The sequence below is a fragment of the Lingula anatina genome, chromosome 2 (genome assembly GCF_051362555.1).
Source record: "Lingula anatina isolate TDL-2025a chromosome 2, LinAna3.0, whole genome shotgun sequence".
NCBI classification, from domain to species: Eukaryota; Metazoa; Brachiopoda; class Lingulata; order Lingulida; family Lingulidae; genus Lingula; species Lingula anatina.
In genome coordinates this window covers 41,391,286-41,407,288 of record NC_141768.1, presented here as the reverse complement: position 1 = coordinate 41,407,288, position 16,003 = coordinate 41,391,286, and the positions used below count along the sequence as shown (strand labels likewise).

General features: G+C 37.1%; 2 protein-coding genes across 2 annotated transcripts; one reads left to right on the top strand and one right to left on the bottom strand.

Annotated features, from left to right (window-relative positions):
• The first annotated feature begins 138 nt into the window (after positions 1 to 138).
• On the top strand, positions 139 to 5,326 carry LOC106182086 (tRNA-splicing ligase complex subunit RTRAF). The gene is made up of 8 exons (XM_087005661.1): positions 139 to 328; positions 1,153 to 1,277; positions 1,590 to 1,689; positions 1,961 to 2,047; positions 2,848 to 2,936; positions 3,496 to 3,561; positions 3,858 to 3,906; positions 4,331 to 5,326. The coding sequence occupies exons 1-8, from the start codon at positions 268 to 270 to the stop codon at positions 4,483 to 4,485; spliced, it is 732 nt and encodes a 243-aa protein (XP_086861787.1). The 5' UTR covers positions 139 to 267; the 3' UTR covers positions 4,486 to 5,326.
• LOC106182085 (uncharacterized) lies at positions 5,198 to 10,198 on the bottom strand. Its single transcript, XM_013566730.2, has 8 exons — positions 9,950 to 10,198; positions 9,289 to 9,421; positions 8,817 to 8,938; positions 8,067 to 8,164; positions 7,669 to 7,763; positions 6,917 to 7,056; positions 6,417 to 6,503; positions 5,198 to 6,112 (listed from the first exon to the last, which is right to left on the bottom strand). The coding sequence occupies exons 1-8, from the start codon at positions 10,170 to 10,172 to the stop codon at positions 6,042 to 6,044; spliced, it is 969 nt and encodes a 322-aa protein (XP_013422184.2). The 5' UTR covers positions 10,173 to 10,198; the 3' UTR covers positions 5,198 to 6,041.
• Positions 10,199 to 16,003: the final 5,805 nt, after the last annotated feature.

Genomic DNA, 16,003 nt, shown 5'->3' with positions numbered 1-16,003 from the left:
TCTATACTTTTACTTTAATATGATATAAAAGCTTGTGAAAATATATTCTTTGGGGGTTCTCTTGGGTTTCTATCCCTTTTCACAGGTCGTTTCTTTCATTTGGTGCCTTTTCTTGAAATAACGCATGCCGTATCGGTTGCTAGCTGCAACCCGGCATTTTTCGCCTCGTGTCTGTGGCAGTAAGCTTTTTAGGTTGGGTAGCTGCAATATATCTTACTTAACTGCAGGGGGCATACTTCTTTAACAGTTTGCTTGGGCGCCTTACTCATGTTTAGGAGAAAACTACAAGCATTAGATTATCCAAATCCAAATAATTTTACCACTGACGGTAAGACTTTCAACGGACAAACATCTTGCAATGTTTTTGTTATAAACAAATTTAATGGTTTAAAATTGTTTTATATTATTTCAATTTACACTTTTCATTACGTATAAAAATAAAAGTTTCTATGCTAAAAAGACATTTTGTACTTCTTCCAGTCTTAGACAAGAAAAAAGCACTTACTTGAATTACCAGTGTTCAACACTGGCAGTGTTGAAATGGAATGTTTTTCTCTTTTTTTGGCATATAATGGTGTGACTGAAATGCGCAATACACTGCAATACAGCGCAACACAGCGCAATACACTTGATAACACAAGTCCAGTTGCAAGTAAACACAGGAAAGGGTAATCTCAAATAAAATAGGGTGATATAAAAGCAAAATATAGTACATAGTAATTAATATTGCTGATACAACTTGACAATTTTTTCGTTGCTTGGTCAGCCGCCATGTTGGCGAGTAGCTCTTCTTGGCCAGTAATATATCCAAGAAGAGCCACTCGCCAACATGGCTGCCAACCAGACAATATAAAAGTCTTGCTGATTTGTTAAGTTATATCAACGATATTACTTACCAAGTAATATAGGTTGTTTTTATATCACCATACTTTGCTGGGAATGGTCATTTCATTGTGTAATTGCAACCGGATTTGATTTTTGAAGTGTATTGCACTGTGTTGCGCTGTATTGCGGTGTATTGCGCATTTCAGTCACACCGCTCATGGGTATAATGAGTCTTGTACAAGTTAATTATTTAATAGAAATTAATTAAATTTTAATTGTTTTATATATTTTTGAAGTAAATCATCACATAATATTTATGCTCCATAGATGAAAGCAAGTTTCGCTTGTTTGTGGTTTGGCTGGAGGACCAGAAAATCCGACACTACAAAATAGAAGAACGTGCAAAGCTTAGGATGACCGAGGCTCCTGAATGGGACTCAGCATTTAACGAGGTATGATTATATTTACATCAATTGAGCATCATGGACACACTTAAAATTATATCTCCATATTATAACTTTGACAATAATTGGTCATCTGGACTAGTAGTTCTCAGAAGTTAGTTGTTCTCATGCTTACTATATGCATTTGTCAAGTCATGTGCATTGTTCATTTTTGCTCTTGCTAGCAAGTCTAAATTATACCAGCCCAATTTTTTAATTCTGCTGTATTAGTTAAGTAAAAAAAAAAGTTCAATGGCATTGTTTTGTCTTAAATTGCAGAGTGACTAGATATTAATTTTCAGGTCCATATTTCTATTTCAGTATCTTCAAGATCTAGGGTGCCCTATCAAATCTCATGATAGGAATGCAGTGACTGAATGGTTGCTTGGCTATGCTGTACGGCTAGTATATGGAGATAATGGTATAATAATATAAATACCTCTCTCTCTCTCTCTCTCTCTCTCTCTCTCTCTCTCTCTCTCTCTCTCTCTCTCTCTCTCTCTCTCTCTCTCTCTCTCTCTCTCTCTCTCTCTCTCTCTCTCTCTCTCTCTCTCTCAATTGTGATGTAACATCATATTTGACAAAATTTATTTTGCAACGTCGTCTTATCACAGGGCCAATAAAATGTCTTTGAATGATTGGATCTTTTAAAATACATTATAGTTTACCTTGATACTTTGTCTTTTGAGTAGTAGCCAAATACAAAGAAGCTTCATATAACCTGGAAACCAAAGAAAAACCTCAAATCCAGTCAGCAAATCCTTTAGATGATATGGATTGTAAGTATGATTAACTGAGAGGCTTAACTGTCATCTTACACACTCTTATGATATTACATAGTTATAACAGCATCTCAACACATTGCATATCTACCCTAAGAGGCTCTTTTTGAGATTATACTGCACTCTTTGCATAGATTCATATTTCACAATAAATTCACCTAAACAACTCATAGAAATTTAATAAATTCCATTTTACCACCAAAACAGCAGTAATTGCAATTATTCTGGAATTTGTGCTTGCCATCAAACCCCATGGACCTTTATAGGTGGTTCTACCTCCACTTTAGTTCATGAAGATACAGAGTTAAACAGTAAAAATATGACATTGTATTTGAATATGGGTTGAAAGTGGGAGATCGTGTGTTGAGATTTTGGCTTGCCATCAAACCCCATGGACCTTTATAGGTGGTTCTACCTCCACTTTAGTTCATGAAGATACAGAGTTAAACAGTAAAAATATGACATTGTATTTGAATATGGGTTGAAAGTGGGAGATCGTGTGTTGAGATTTTGTTTAGATAGCTTTAGATAGAATATATTAATCTATCCTGAAAAATGTTGTGTTAAGGTTGCATTTGATTAAGTGCAGCTGTGTTGATGTTGTGGTCAGACATGCTAATACTTTCAATCCTATTGGCCATTACTTATAAAATTGTCAAGTCCGGCAACTATTTTAAGAGGTGTCATTTAAAATTTTCTGTCAGACTGGCAAAATTTCATAACTGCCATTGTCACCAGTTTTCAGCATTTCTCTGGGTTATTATATGGTCATTCATTTATTCTGTAACATTTTTCAGTTGACAGTCCAGACTTTAAGGCAGGAGTGATGTCATTAGCCACCATGTTGAACATCCCACCACACATTGATCACAGAATAGTGCTCAAGGTAGGGATATTATTTATTTATTTATTTATTTATTTTATTTATTTTTTTTTGGGGGGGGGGGAGGGGGGGGCTGCATTTGGACTTTTGGTTCAAAGACTGGTTGTGCATTTTTTTGAATACATGATTCACAAACATAATGATTTATTCCCTGACCAAGAATGTAGCTAATATGGACATTGTGTTAGTAACCAAGCATCAGCATGAATGCACATGTTTGGTAGCAGTATGAAGAGAAGAGTGAAATGACAGCAAGGGTGACCACCAAATTGATGGAGCATACGAGCAGTCTTAGACCATGCAAAACCCATTTGGCCTACTACCTGGACAACAAACACATTGTAAAGAATGCAACACTTATTTCCCTTCATGTCATCCTGAGACTTCTCTGCACCACCACAATCCATCCAACATTCACAAAGATCTCCTTTTGGTCAAGGTTCCTCTGGGTCCTCTGTATATTTCCTCTTAAGTGACCCATTGCAAGTGGCTTGTTACTTGGGAAGCAACAGGATTTCTGATTGTTTTATTCTGTCTTAGATTTTTAAAATTATTTTTTCAGGCAATTAGTCTTTTGATTACTGAAAGACTCTCCAAGCAAGGTCTACAGGCTCAAGACAAAACAGTTGTAAGTTTGCTACATGTACCACAGCTTTATACATAGAATTTATAATTTTATTATGATATGATATAATATGTTACATTCTGTCACCTGTCATGACATTTTTTATTGTTTTTGTTTTTGCTATTGAAAGTTGAAAAATGACTCATCTATTTTTTGTTTTTTTTAAGCTTTTTTTTTGTAAGTCATTGTGTTAAGGTTCTGTTATGAATTTTTTCTGCTATTCTGCCTCATTTAGCACTCATTTTTATGTGGATTAGAAATGTGCCCATATTGATAATTTACTGTCTTTCTTCTTCCAGGACCCTGGAATAACAATGGACAGTATTGATTTAGGATTTGAAGCACCAGGTATTGATTTATTGGCTTTGTTCATTGATTAAATGGATACGCATCTCTGGGTGAATTGATAACCATCTCATTGGTTATAGTTAGTGTTTGTAAAATTCAAAAGCTATCTAATTTGTTTTCTGGATAGGTATAGATAATAAGAAAATCAAGTGCATGTAACAGTAATAATTTGAAAAATAGACATTAGACCTTTGCTATTCACTTTTCTTTAATTATCCTGTAAGTTGTAACTGGTTAGTGATTTAGAACTAAATTTCTTAGTTAGGAATGGTATAAAAATATAAATCCATGTGCAGGGGTGGGTTGAGTGATGATTTATGAGCAGGAAAAAAATTGAATTTTGGGATGGCGTTGGAGATTCAATTTGGCAAGGAAACCAGGGATAGGAAACCTTTAATGTGTAGACTATTTTTATTTCTTTCAGACTATATCAGCACCGAGGCTGCCAAGATTTTACGTCTTCTACATATCAAGGAACTACGAGAGCTCCAATCTCAGATCAACCAAGCCATTGTTGCTGTGCAGGCCATCACGGCCAATCCCAAGACTGATCAAAGGCTGGGGAAAGTGGGCCGATAACCTTGATAGAGGATGTTTAAGAGAAGTTAAAACATGTTGATGTTAATGAGCTTTAACTCCAATGCCATTGTTTGATTTCTTGAGCTTATCTGGAAATTTAATTTGATGATGGTGATGATGATCATGATGAAAGAATCCTGGCACAAAGTTTTGAAAAGTTGGACGGAAGCCTTTATACATATCATAGGTTTCGGTCTGGACCCGCATTTTTAGCTCCTTGTTTTGCTCTGTAGAATTCAATTAAAGATCTAGAATTCCTTCCGCACAATATAACATGCTGATGCTATTTCTCTGCCATTTTCATTACTATTATAGGAACTCCTTCAGTCATTACATAGTTAAAGATTTTTGTACTATGTTTGAAATTATTTCATGATTTTTTTTAAAGTTATAAATGGTATTTGCTGCCATTCGTTTTTTCTCCAGAACTTGACTGGGCAGATGTTATATAATTGACTATTTTGAGGTATTGATTAATTCAACAGAGCTATATGTTTTGCAATGCAAATAGTTATCAGATTTTTTCACTTTTCTGCATAGTAAAGCATATCGAGAAGTGGCCAGTTTATAATCATTTGCTAGTGGATTTGGGGCATTTGATTTTATTAACCAGTTTATTTATCATCATTTCCATTGTTTTCTGTATTGGAAAACGTATTTTTGTCATGTTCTTTTGTTAGAGTCGTCACAGTAAAGAAGCGAACTAACAGAAGATGATAAATATTTATTAATTTCCAGCAGTCTTACCTTTACCATTGTTATTTGTTAGGTTTATGCCATTATCATGTACGTATATTTGCCTTTTATAATAAAGGGTATTGAATGATTCTGAGAAAACTGATGTTGTTTGTAATGTTAATCCCAACTCTATCATTTGAATTATATAATATGCTATGCTGTTCTTTATTTATTCAATCATTCCTGACGTAAATTTTCCTTTAAAATTGATTATCACCCTGCTTCATCACAGGTCAACCTTTTGCCAACTGCACTTGTCATACAGTCTGCTGTTGAGTATTTGATTTCCTTCTCTATGTCCCGTAGAACTTAATGCTGTCGATTGCGTTTTCCTGATCCGGAGTTCCTGCTACCCCTCGCCATCACTTGCGAGCCAACGCGGTGTCCATCTCAGAGTCGTTTGTGGGCCACCCATGACAACATTAATCCTTGGACCCCAAGTCGAATCCTCAGCGATAGACGAAATGTCACCGGCCAACCGACTACTGTAGCTTTGGAGAGGGGGGAGGTATTGACTTTAAAGTATGTTGTCCAACGTCGGGCAGCAATAACATGGTATCTTAGTGCATTTCAGCTGATGTGGATTGTAATAAATACTATTTTGCATTGTTACTGCTGCTTACTCTCAAACTATGGCTTTTAAAGCTGCGCATATTATTAACAGTCGAAGGATATTTAATCTTGTAGGTTGTAATGTGTGAATCTGATGATTATCTAAGCTGAAAAAAACGTTTTTTTTTTCATTCCTGTATGAAAATTACAGTTTCCTAGTTCGCTTGCTGTAACACTTGGAAACCCCATCAAACAACATAAAGCAATTATTGTCCGTAGGTCGAAATGAACTTTTTGATTTTCTCGCAAGCTAGTTTGTGATTTTCTTTGAAAATGCCTGAAATAAATTAAAAAGTATGTTTTTGGTTTATTTCTCGTAAATCAAATGTTTACTCTATTATTGTCCAATCCACCTGGTCATAATCAACAGTCCACCTTGGCTAATCTTTTTCCGCCACAATAAATAAACGAAAAAATAATACAGGTCGATATGCAATTTTAGGACATACTTTTAAAAATTGCCGATTTTTACAGAGAGGCCTTTTAATATTAAGTAGAACAGAAACGCTATTCTTAAATACTCATTTTAATGTTAAAAGCATTTAAACAAAAGATGTTAACAAGCGTGGTACGTAAAATACCTGGTAGGTTAAAGAAAACGTGTGTCACTCCTTGCAAGCACAAGACTTCCACGGGGACTCCGGCATCTTTTAACTTCTTCGCGTAAGCTGAAAATAAAGACAGCGTGGATTAATTTCGATATCTTGCCAATTTATCACAATTTTGCTCCCTCTCTCAGCTTCCTTCAACTTCTAAATCCCATTGTATGATGTAAAGTATTTTTGTAATTTCTCATAAACGCCAAAGGAAAACAAGTGCATGAAAGCAGGTCAACCCTCGGCAATCGGTTTTAACTCGAATGTTTTAATGATGAGCAAATGTGCGGCGAAACTAAGCATGTCCTTTTTGTAAATCTAATTTTTAGTCTAAACGGGGCGGATGCTTCGTGTAGAAAAACAATAGTCATTTTCTCACTTATCGACGGATATTTTCTTTCTTTCCCTTTTCTTTGCGTTTTTACATCATTCAGTATTTAATATCAAAGATAAAATGGAACGGAAGTTTGAGGAAACAACATTACCCATTCCTTCATCTATCAGTACGTCGTGACTAGCGGCAATGTACAGGGCCGGAGGAAGATGGTTGAACTTCTCCCTAAGTAGCGGGGAGGCCCGCGGGTGACTCCGCTCGGATACTGAATTAAAAGTGTGATTCGCAAACCTGAAAGTAAAGTTAAAGATAAGGACAAAAGATCTCGTATAAAACCTGATGCCCGCAATAAACAAGATGTACCAACTTTTATATATTACCCCTGGTGTATATTGATTTGTTCATTAAAACCTGAATCAGTTTGGGGAGCACATAAGTAGAAGTTATTTGAAAAATCGAGTGCCGAACTGCCATTCATAATAATCACTACCATGACCAGATGCTTTTTTAAATGTTTGATGGAGTCAATGTATGCTGGTTGATATTTATTTGAAGTCATATAAATACATGTAGTACATTAAACTACTACAGAATGTTTTCATGAATATTATTATTTTCACGTGGAGATAATTCAATTTAATTCAATCTTGGACGAATACAATCGTTTTACTGGTCCTAAGTCACATTGACGGAACGGGAATAACATTGAAGGGACAGTTTCACCATTAAAAATCTGTCAAATTATTTTTCCGTATGGTTACTTTTTAAAAGTTTGCCTGTTCTGTTGCGGTACATGTAGTATAATCAATAGAATGATTGTCTTTTACGAAGCTGTATATTCAGTTTATTAATTTTTTTCTTTTTATATATATCTGCTCATTATTATGTTGTCAAAAACCTTACCACTCCATCTGCTTCGCAGACATGAAGTATCCAGTGGCAAACTTCTTGTACGACTCAGTCCCTCCCCTCCAGTCGGTAACGGGACATATGAGTATCTGGGAAATAATACGAGCACATTTCTTAAAAATGCACGAAGGAATATGTCTTTTATCAAATTAGTATGTTCTTCTTCCCAAAGCATTATAGTTGCAAAAAAAAGTTGAAAAAACAGCGGTTAAAATCATTATTTAATACATGTGCCACTCAAATATATCTAATATAATAGAGATTTACATTTAAAAATCCATAATTTCTTTAATTATACTGTTTAAAAAACGTGCTAGGCGCTGTATGATGTTGTATGTCCTGAGTTAAAACTAGAACAAACACGGCAACACGATTTCCTTGTAAAGTCTTACCTGGAGCGCAAGTCCAGGAATGTCGTGAGCAAGAGAGGCGGAAAGGTTACCCCCGGCACTGTCGCCCATGACGCCCACCTTGCTATCTTTACTGCCCCCTAGGTATTAAAAGTAATTCTCAGCGTTTCTCAAAATATCAATAAGTAGACTGGGGTCTGTTTCACAAATAACCTTTAGACCAAAAGTCTAAACTGTAAGACCAATATTTAAGTTCATTCTGACACAAGATAAACCAAGATGATATATTGTGCCTGTAGAAATGACTGCTGTTTTGGAACAATAGCTACTATATTTGAATGGACTTCAGATTTATCCCAAATCGAAGTAAACTAAAATAAAGGTTCAGAAGTTTAGACAAACTTTTTAGTACATGTCGCCAGTTATTTTTGATCAGGCCCCTCAGTATAGCACATTAACAAAGTGTCAAATTGTAATGTGACTACCATGTTATATTTGGTTCAAACATTTTGGTTAAACTTATCTAGCAGTTTTGTTTAAAGGGAAATCTAAGAGTGGGCGAAGCAGTTAAGTAGATACTTATGGTGCAGATTTTGATAAAAGAGACGAGATTTTCTTCACTGAAGTGTTTGCTGTTTGTTACTTCCCTCTTGGCCTTAAAGATATTTATCATTTGTATGTGTGCGATCTGATGAGCCCTAACACTTCAAATCAAATCTGGAGCATCTTTCAGATCAACAATGTCATGCGCGCTTGAAGTGTATTTTGATTTAAATATTCATTCCAAATTACCGATTAACTCCTTATTTGCAAAGACCCATTTAACCGCGGTTTCTGCGTCATCAAACGCCGCTGGAAACTTGTGTTCTGGCGCTCTTCGGTACTCCACGCTCACCATTATACATGCCGCCAAACTGTGCAAACAAAACAACTGTATGTTATTCTTCGTTGGGTTGGGTGCTTTCAAGACCGCACAACATCCTTTTGCAGTTTTAGACGTAACGCAACATTTCCATCGGAAAAAGAGAAAAACAGTATTGAGCCAAGTTGCAATGTTTTGCATTTTTACACCATCAAAACCGCAGCCAGAACATGACGACTCCCGTTTAGCCAAGTCGCATAATCATCAAAACTAGCAAAATATTCATTAGTTTACTACATATAGATTATAAAATCTGTTGTTTCCTGGTAGATTACCGAAACTTTCAAGTTGATAAATGCATGCCCCGTAGTATCATATGACCCACATTGTACTGAAACTCACTCTGTCAGTATCTTCACCCCGATTTCGTGGGTCTTCCTATTGCCAATAACAAAGCCTCCCCCGTGGAAGTACACCAGTATGGTCGGCTTTGGGGGGCAGGGGACCGGTCTATACACCCATACTGGTAGGTCCGCTGGAACGAAAATGGTTCTGTTGCCAATTACTAGTATAGGGGTTGCTTGATCGCTCTTCACTTCTACATTGATTGGACCAAAAGTGATCTAGTTGCGTTTTGTTTTACCATTCTGCACCCTGAATTTCAGGGTAGATACATGTACATGTAGGAGACTCATGTCTCTACCGTCTGCATATATATATATATATATATATATATATATATATATATATATATATATATATATACCTAGTTTGCAAGAGAAATTAAGGCAGACAGTTGTCTCCAACTAAAATGTTAATTTTTCTTTAATACACTTTAAAAAAATCAGTGAAAATGTGGAGAATTAATTTTGCAAGAGTGCATATGTGCACAGGAATACACATTCGGACATAAAGACGCGTACAGAGAGACATAATGTTAAACACACACACACACACACACACACACACACACAGAGAGAGAGAGAGAGAGAGAGAGAGAGTCACTGACACAACTGGTCGATTCTTCACAAATAAAGTGATTACAGCCGTCATGTGAGTCTACCTTCGCCTTGGGTGGAGGGTACCGTGTACTCCAACCTTTCTCCCCTGAACTCGTACACGTAGCCGTCGGAGTCAAGAGGGTCATCCCCTTCGACCAAAATACGTGCCTCTTCCACTGTAGCGGCGTCCTCGTAGCTTATCTGATCGCTTTTCGCCTCGGCTAAGAGAAGGGCCTGCGTCTCCGGATGAAGCGAGGCTAGATCATCAGGGAGCGGGAGAGGCATAGCTGTACATGTTCCTATACAAAATTGCACTTATCTCTCCACGGCGGGTTTTGTGTGCAACTGAGTTATACCGAGATAATGTAGGGCAAATAGTAATCGTTTCCTTTATCTTGCTGACCGGCAATAATCGGACGAAGTTGTTTCAGATTACCTAGATTACGTAGTCTATGGAGATAAGATGTAAGGCAATTGTGAAACCCCAAACACCTCAAATCTGGTACCTTTTGGGCTATTTATTTTTTAATCATGATCAAGAACAAGTCTTATATCTTCATATTTAGTTTTTCATTTACGTAATAAAAAGAAGATTAAAATTATTCCAGCCTCCCTGCAACAACAGAAGCCATACCGACTAAGAGCTCTTTTCGTATACAGCTGGCAAATAAATCAATATATGGCGGTAGCAGGTGATGTTAACAAACGTTTAGCCATACGAATGAATAAAGACCGTGGAAATCAATTGCAGGTAAAACAAAAGCAAAAATGAGTTGTGCGTAAGTAGAACAATGCGTGATAGCGTAACTCCATTATTTCCGTTTTTTTTACCTGCGGGGCTCTCTAAATCAAACAGAGCTAATATTCTTTTTCTATTTTTTTTTTAATTTTCTTTCTATCATTAGGGGCCTTATCATTATTTTTATATCATTTTATTTCATTTTTTTTATTTTCATTATGATTTTTTCATTTCAAATGACTAATTTCCGCCGCAGATTCTATTATTATGTCCGTAATTCATGTTTGTTACATATGTGATGTTCAGTGATGTTATAACACGGCAGTGTTATACAATTTGTCTCTGCCTTTAAATCACATTCACAATCACGGAATGTGTTCGCTCAAATTCAAACAAAACACAAAGAAGATGCAGCTTAAAATGGACGCACCTTCGCCCAAAGCATAGCGTTATTACGTGGCAATGGCTCTACGTCACAGAAGCGCTCTCGTAGTTTACGTGGTGACGTTGCTATAGCAATTGTTTTGTGTATTCGCCAGTGGGTCGAGGTTCTTGCCATCTGGTTAGGCTTCCTAGCTGATAATAATAATTAAGGTTATCAATGGATTATTTAACCGAAGGACCAAGAACCGTGTTTACTGTGGTAAGTAAAGTGACCTCGTGTATTTTTCCCGTTAACTCTTATGAATTGTACACTTTTGAGAATTTGAACAGTTCAAAAAGTGCGCAACGTTGAAGACCGGCAGAAATTGCCAAAACTAGTAATGTGCATTTCATACGCAGCGTCTTTAAGTCTTACGACGCAGAGAGAATTAAAATATAATTTTAATCTTAGCACATCGAATTGCATTTTGATCTCTTACACGGGGCAGAGTGGAATCCTATAATCAACATAAGACATCAAAATCAGTCAATATTTTATATTAGATTATCTATAGATCTCAAGGACATAGCTAATTACTCATAATAACACAATCGAAAACACGGCGGTAAATGGGAGGGTTCACCTCCTCGCGTATTTTAATAACCGCAACACAAGCAATGCTAAATACCATTTACAATGATGAGTCTATAAAATGTAATTTTTGAGCAATAATATTTTACAACAAAAATACTACTTATAACCTGTAGGCCTACAATACGCTTTACTCATCGATTTCAATAAAGGTCCATTTTATTTATTTTTTTTCTTCATCGTTAAATCCAATATTCTATGTTCTGTTCCATTTTGTGCAATGTCCACCATGTTTTACTGCCAGCGTGTCTTATATTAATTCAAATCTGGCAATATCTACCCTGAGTGTCAGAGCAACGTGAAAGTTAGTTTGTTTAATATTTAATATACCTTGGAGTCACTTTCCCTGGCATTGCGACATGCCATGGGTTATATATGAAATCAAGATCGAGCTGGCAATACCGGAATCTAGAACCTAGGGTAGCAATATCAGATTTCTGTAATAAATACAGACTCTATACGTTCTGGGCTGCTGATGGTGACAATGTTCACGCAAGGCAAGTCTTCTGTTGAGAAAATAAGGGACTTCCTTTTAATCACCCACAAGACGTCAATATCTGCCATTGGTCCACGCGTTTTGTTTGAGGTTTTGATTGAATCAAATTCTTCTGTCATTTGGTATTGGTGACAAAGCTTCGATGAGAAGTCAGAAACCTGTTCTAGGAAGAGGTCTAGGAATCTGTCAAAGTGAAGGACAATCTCTGTGTTACAATGAAAGGCAACTTGCATGTCACAATGACTTTCAGTAACTTTTACAGTTGTCTTTCTTCTCTCATCAAGCGGATCATAGATTTATGGATGCAGAATGGAAAAAAGTTTAAGCAGCATATTTGACATACAGGGCGTTCCTTCTATGGCAATTTTTTCTATCCCAAAAAGGGTCCGATGAACAACTTAGCAGGTGTATCAGCAGTGCAAGTGAAAAATTCGATACCTGCATTTACAAATTCTTCTCTGGTGATTAAACCATCATGGTTGGTGTCAATGGCTTGGAAGGAAGGAGGGACCGATAAGGGGTGGACGCCATAATTACGCAAAAACAATGTGTAACCATCCAAGGTTAAGTGCTGATCTTCTTCAGGGACTACGGCATCGAAACAAACCTTCAAGAATTCTGCCATAAGATTGCGTAAATTAGGTTCATTAAAAAGCCTGGCATAACGTGAGCACATTTCATCAAACGTAACGGTTAGCTTATCGGGTCCGCCCCAGAATTCTTCCCAGACATTCAAAAGGAGGTGCTCAAATGAACCTGTCTTTATCTCCTTCATACTGTCCTTTAACTCGTCTTCCACGGCACCGAGAAAGTCGTTTTTGGTCACAACACCATCAGCATCCTTGTCGAATATTACAAAAAGAGAGCGCATCTTTCTCACCCAAAAGTCCTGTAAAGGAACAGCCATTTTTAACTGTTCCGTTAGTGCCCTATATAAGACTAGATTGTCTGCACGCTATATATGTAGGCTATATAAAGCAAGTTACCCAATGATTCTTTGAGGGTCAACGCAGTCATGTGTTACAAAAAGATCCACGGGTCAAAAAATATAGGCAAGACACTTTATACTGACATCACTCCATACCCTATTTCCGTTATTTATTTGTGCCACCCGGCAGATATTTAATGGCGGTCGTCTTGGGTTTGTTTCAAAATGCCGAATGATATAACTTAATTATTACCCTTCAAATATCTTTCAAATGGGGAATTAGAATGTGGCAAACACTGTGAAACAAAAATAATTGATAAATGGCACTATATCTCCCTGGTAGTAGGCTACCCATGTAGGCCTACTTTTATGGCAAATTATGGCCTTTGGGTTTTCTCAAAGAATACACGTTTGTAACTCCCACCTATGTATTATGGGGGTAAAAAGATGTGGAAACCACCGAGAAAAACGTTATCTGAATATGCCATCTCCACTTTCGTTTGCGAATTTTGGGCTGTGTTAACGTTGGAGCTAGCGTCTAATAGAACCCAGTGTGGCATTTGTCTTGTCACTTAACTGTATAACTGAGTCTAAAGATTTCTGGAAATTTTGAGGTGGCACTTTACCTCTGGCGAGAATTAATGAAGTGCCACGGCTTGTTCATTTTTGACCTAGCCTACAGGAATCGGTAATATATCATTCTATATCTTGATGGTTGAGTGGTAGATAGGGCCTAATCGTCTTCTATAGGCTACTTCTTCTGACTTTAATTTTTTTGCAACTGAGCAATTTCCGTCCCTACTTTTATTCGGTCCGGACTTTATGTTATGTTATAGATCTATATGTGTGCACAAAGTGAAACAATCACAGCACAGATGCTACTTACAATAAACGCTAAAGCCTTGGTTGCATGTCAACACGAAGCATAACGTCAGTTACACAATAATGGTTCTACGTCACAAAAGCGTTCACGTAGTTTACGTGGTGATGTTGCTATAACAACAGTTTCGTGTATTCGCAAGTTTCAGTGAATCGAGTTCCTTATAAAAGGTAAGTTTAACAATGAATTATTCAGCCCAAGGACTAACAACTGCGTCTACTACGTTAAGTTGTTTCCGGTTACTTCCTTTTCTTCTTGATCTTTTGAATTGGTTTACTTTCGATCATATTGAAACAACTCAAAAATATTGAAGACCGGCAGATGTTACAGAAACCAAAAATATTGCATTTCATACTCAGCGCATTTAAGTCATAGGATGTAGAGATAATAAGAATAAAAGGATGATTGTTAAAAATAATTATTTAGGTTTTTTGGGATCATTTACTTTTTTCTCGTCTCTATATTTCCCATTCTATTACCAAATCTGGGAACGTTAAATTGCAACGCCTTGTCTTTTCTACGTAGGAAGAGAGTACAGCCCTTCAAAACATGACGCCAAATGAGAAAAATATTTGACATGATACAAATTGATCCCATAATTTTTTCAAGGGCAGATTCAATATCTGTCCTCTATCCCAAGAAAGGTCCGAGGAACAACTTAGCCGGTGTATCAGCGGTCCAAGTGAAGAATTCCATTCCCGCATTTACAAACTCGATCCTCTCTGGTGGTTAAACCAGCACGGCTGGTGTCTTTGGCTTGAAAGGAAGCTTGGACATAACAGCGAATTTTGTCCATGAAGGAAGGAAGGACGCCATAATCACGCCATAATCATGCCATAATCACATAAAAGCAGCGCGTAACCATTGAAGGTAAACTTAAGTGTTGATCTTCTTCAGGGGCTAAGGCATCGAAACTGACTTCAAAAATTCCGCCGTAATAAGATTGTGTAAACAAGGTTGATTAAAAGCCTGGCATAACGCGAGCACATTTCATCAAACGTTAAAGACAGCTTATTGGGTCCGCTCCAGAATTCTTCCCAGACTTCTAAAAGGAGGTGCTCAAATGAAACGGTCTTTATCTCCTTCAGGCTGTCCTTTAACTCGTTTGCTAAGGAACGAAGTAAGGTAACGCCGTCGGCATCCTTGTCGAATGCTACAAAAAGAGTGCGCATCTTTATCACCCTAAAGTCTTGTAAAGGGACAGCCATTTCACCTGTTTTATACGAGTGCTTTACCAGACTAGATCAACTACATGCTGTATAAAAACATGTTACCTAAATGGTCCTTTAATTAGGGTGAACGCAGACTTGTGTTTCACGGGTCAAAAGAATTAAGGCAATTAAAAAGTTCCACTTTCTTGCTAATTTGCATCCTTGTCGAAAGGAATAAAACGAGGCAAAACTTTTCTAAAAAAACTCCCTTACGCACTATGTGCAATGGAAATGTTACGTGACACGATCAATAGCAACAGAAACAAGCGATCCACACTCAAGAATATCTTCCCTGATCTCTGAAACCTGATTCCTAAATTAAATCATTTTTCTCAGCACAGTTCTGATATGTGGAGTATTTATCTTTTACTGTCGTAGTTTCAAAGGTAACAGGTTGTAAGGTAACTGTACCCTGTACATTGGCCACACCCCAATGGCGAATCCAGGATTTTATTAAAAGCTGTGGTCATAAATATAAATGCAATTAGGTTGAGAGGAAGGAAGGGGTGCATCCGAAGCTCGGAGGAAGGAAAAGTATCCCCCCCCCCGCGAGAACCGCCATCGTGCCCCTGAACATACCATGTTAAAGCGGCGTGGCAATATAGATATCTGCGCTACGTTTAAAATATCTAGTATTCTGACCTCACTAAGGAACGAGTAATTCGATAATCGTGTTTAAGGGATAAACCTAAATCTGTCTTTTTTCGTGCTATCAGTGTGAAATCAACAGATGGAGTGACAGATCTTTACTCTGTCCCGGGAGGGTCACTAAAGCATGCACAGACATGCAATTTCGACACGCATTAAATGCAAGCACGCACGAGCACACGCACTCCCAATGTATTTG

Coding starts and splice junctions, on each gene's coding strand:
- LOC106182085 (XM_013566730.2), bottom strand. CDS start 10,172: ATGCCTCTCCCGCTCCCTGATGATCTAGCCTCGCTTCATCCGGAGACG. Junction 9,422..9,949: donor ACCCTCCACCCAAGGCGAAG/GTAGACTCACAT, acceptor TTTTCGTTCCAG/CGGACCTACCAGTATGGGTG. Junction 8,939..9,288: donor GGGGTGAAGATACTGACAGA/GTGAGTTTCAGT, acceptor TTGTTTGCACAG/TTTGGCGGCATGTATAATGG.
- LOC106182086 (XM_087005661.1), top strand. CDS start 268: ATGTTTAGGAGAAAACTACAAGCATTAGATTATCCAAATCCAAATAAT. Junction 1,278..1,589: donor GGGACTCAGCATTTAACGAG/GTATGATTATAT, acceptor TTTCTATTTCAG/TATCTTCAAGATCTAGGGTG. Junction 3,907..4,330: donor TTTAGGATTTGAAGCACCAG/GTATTGATTTAT, acceptor TATTTCTTTCAG/ACTATATCAGCACCGAGGCT.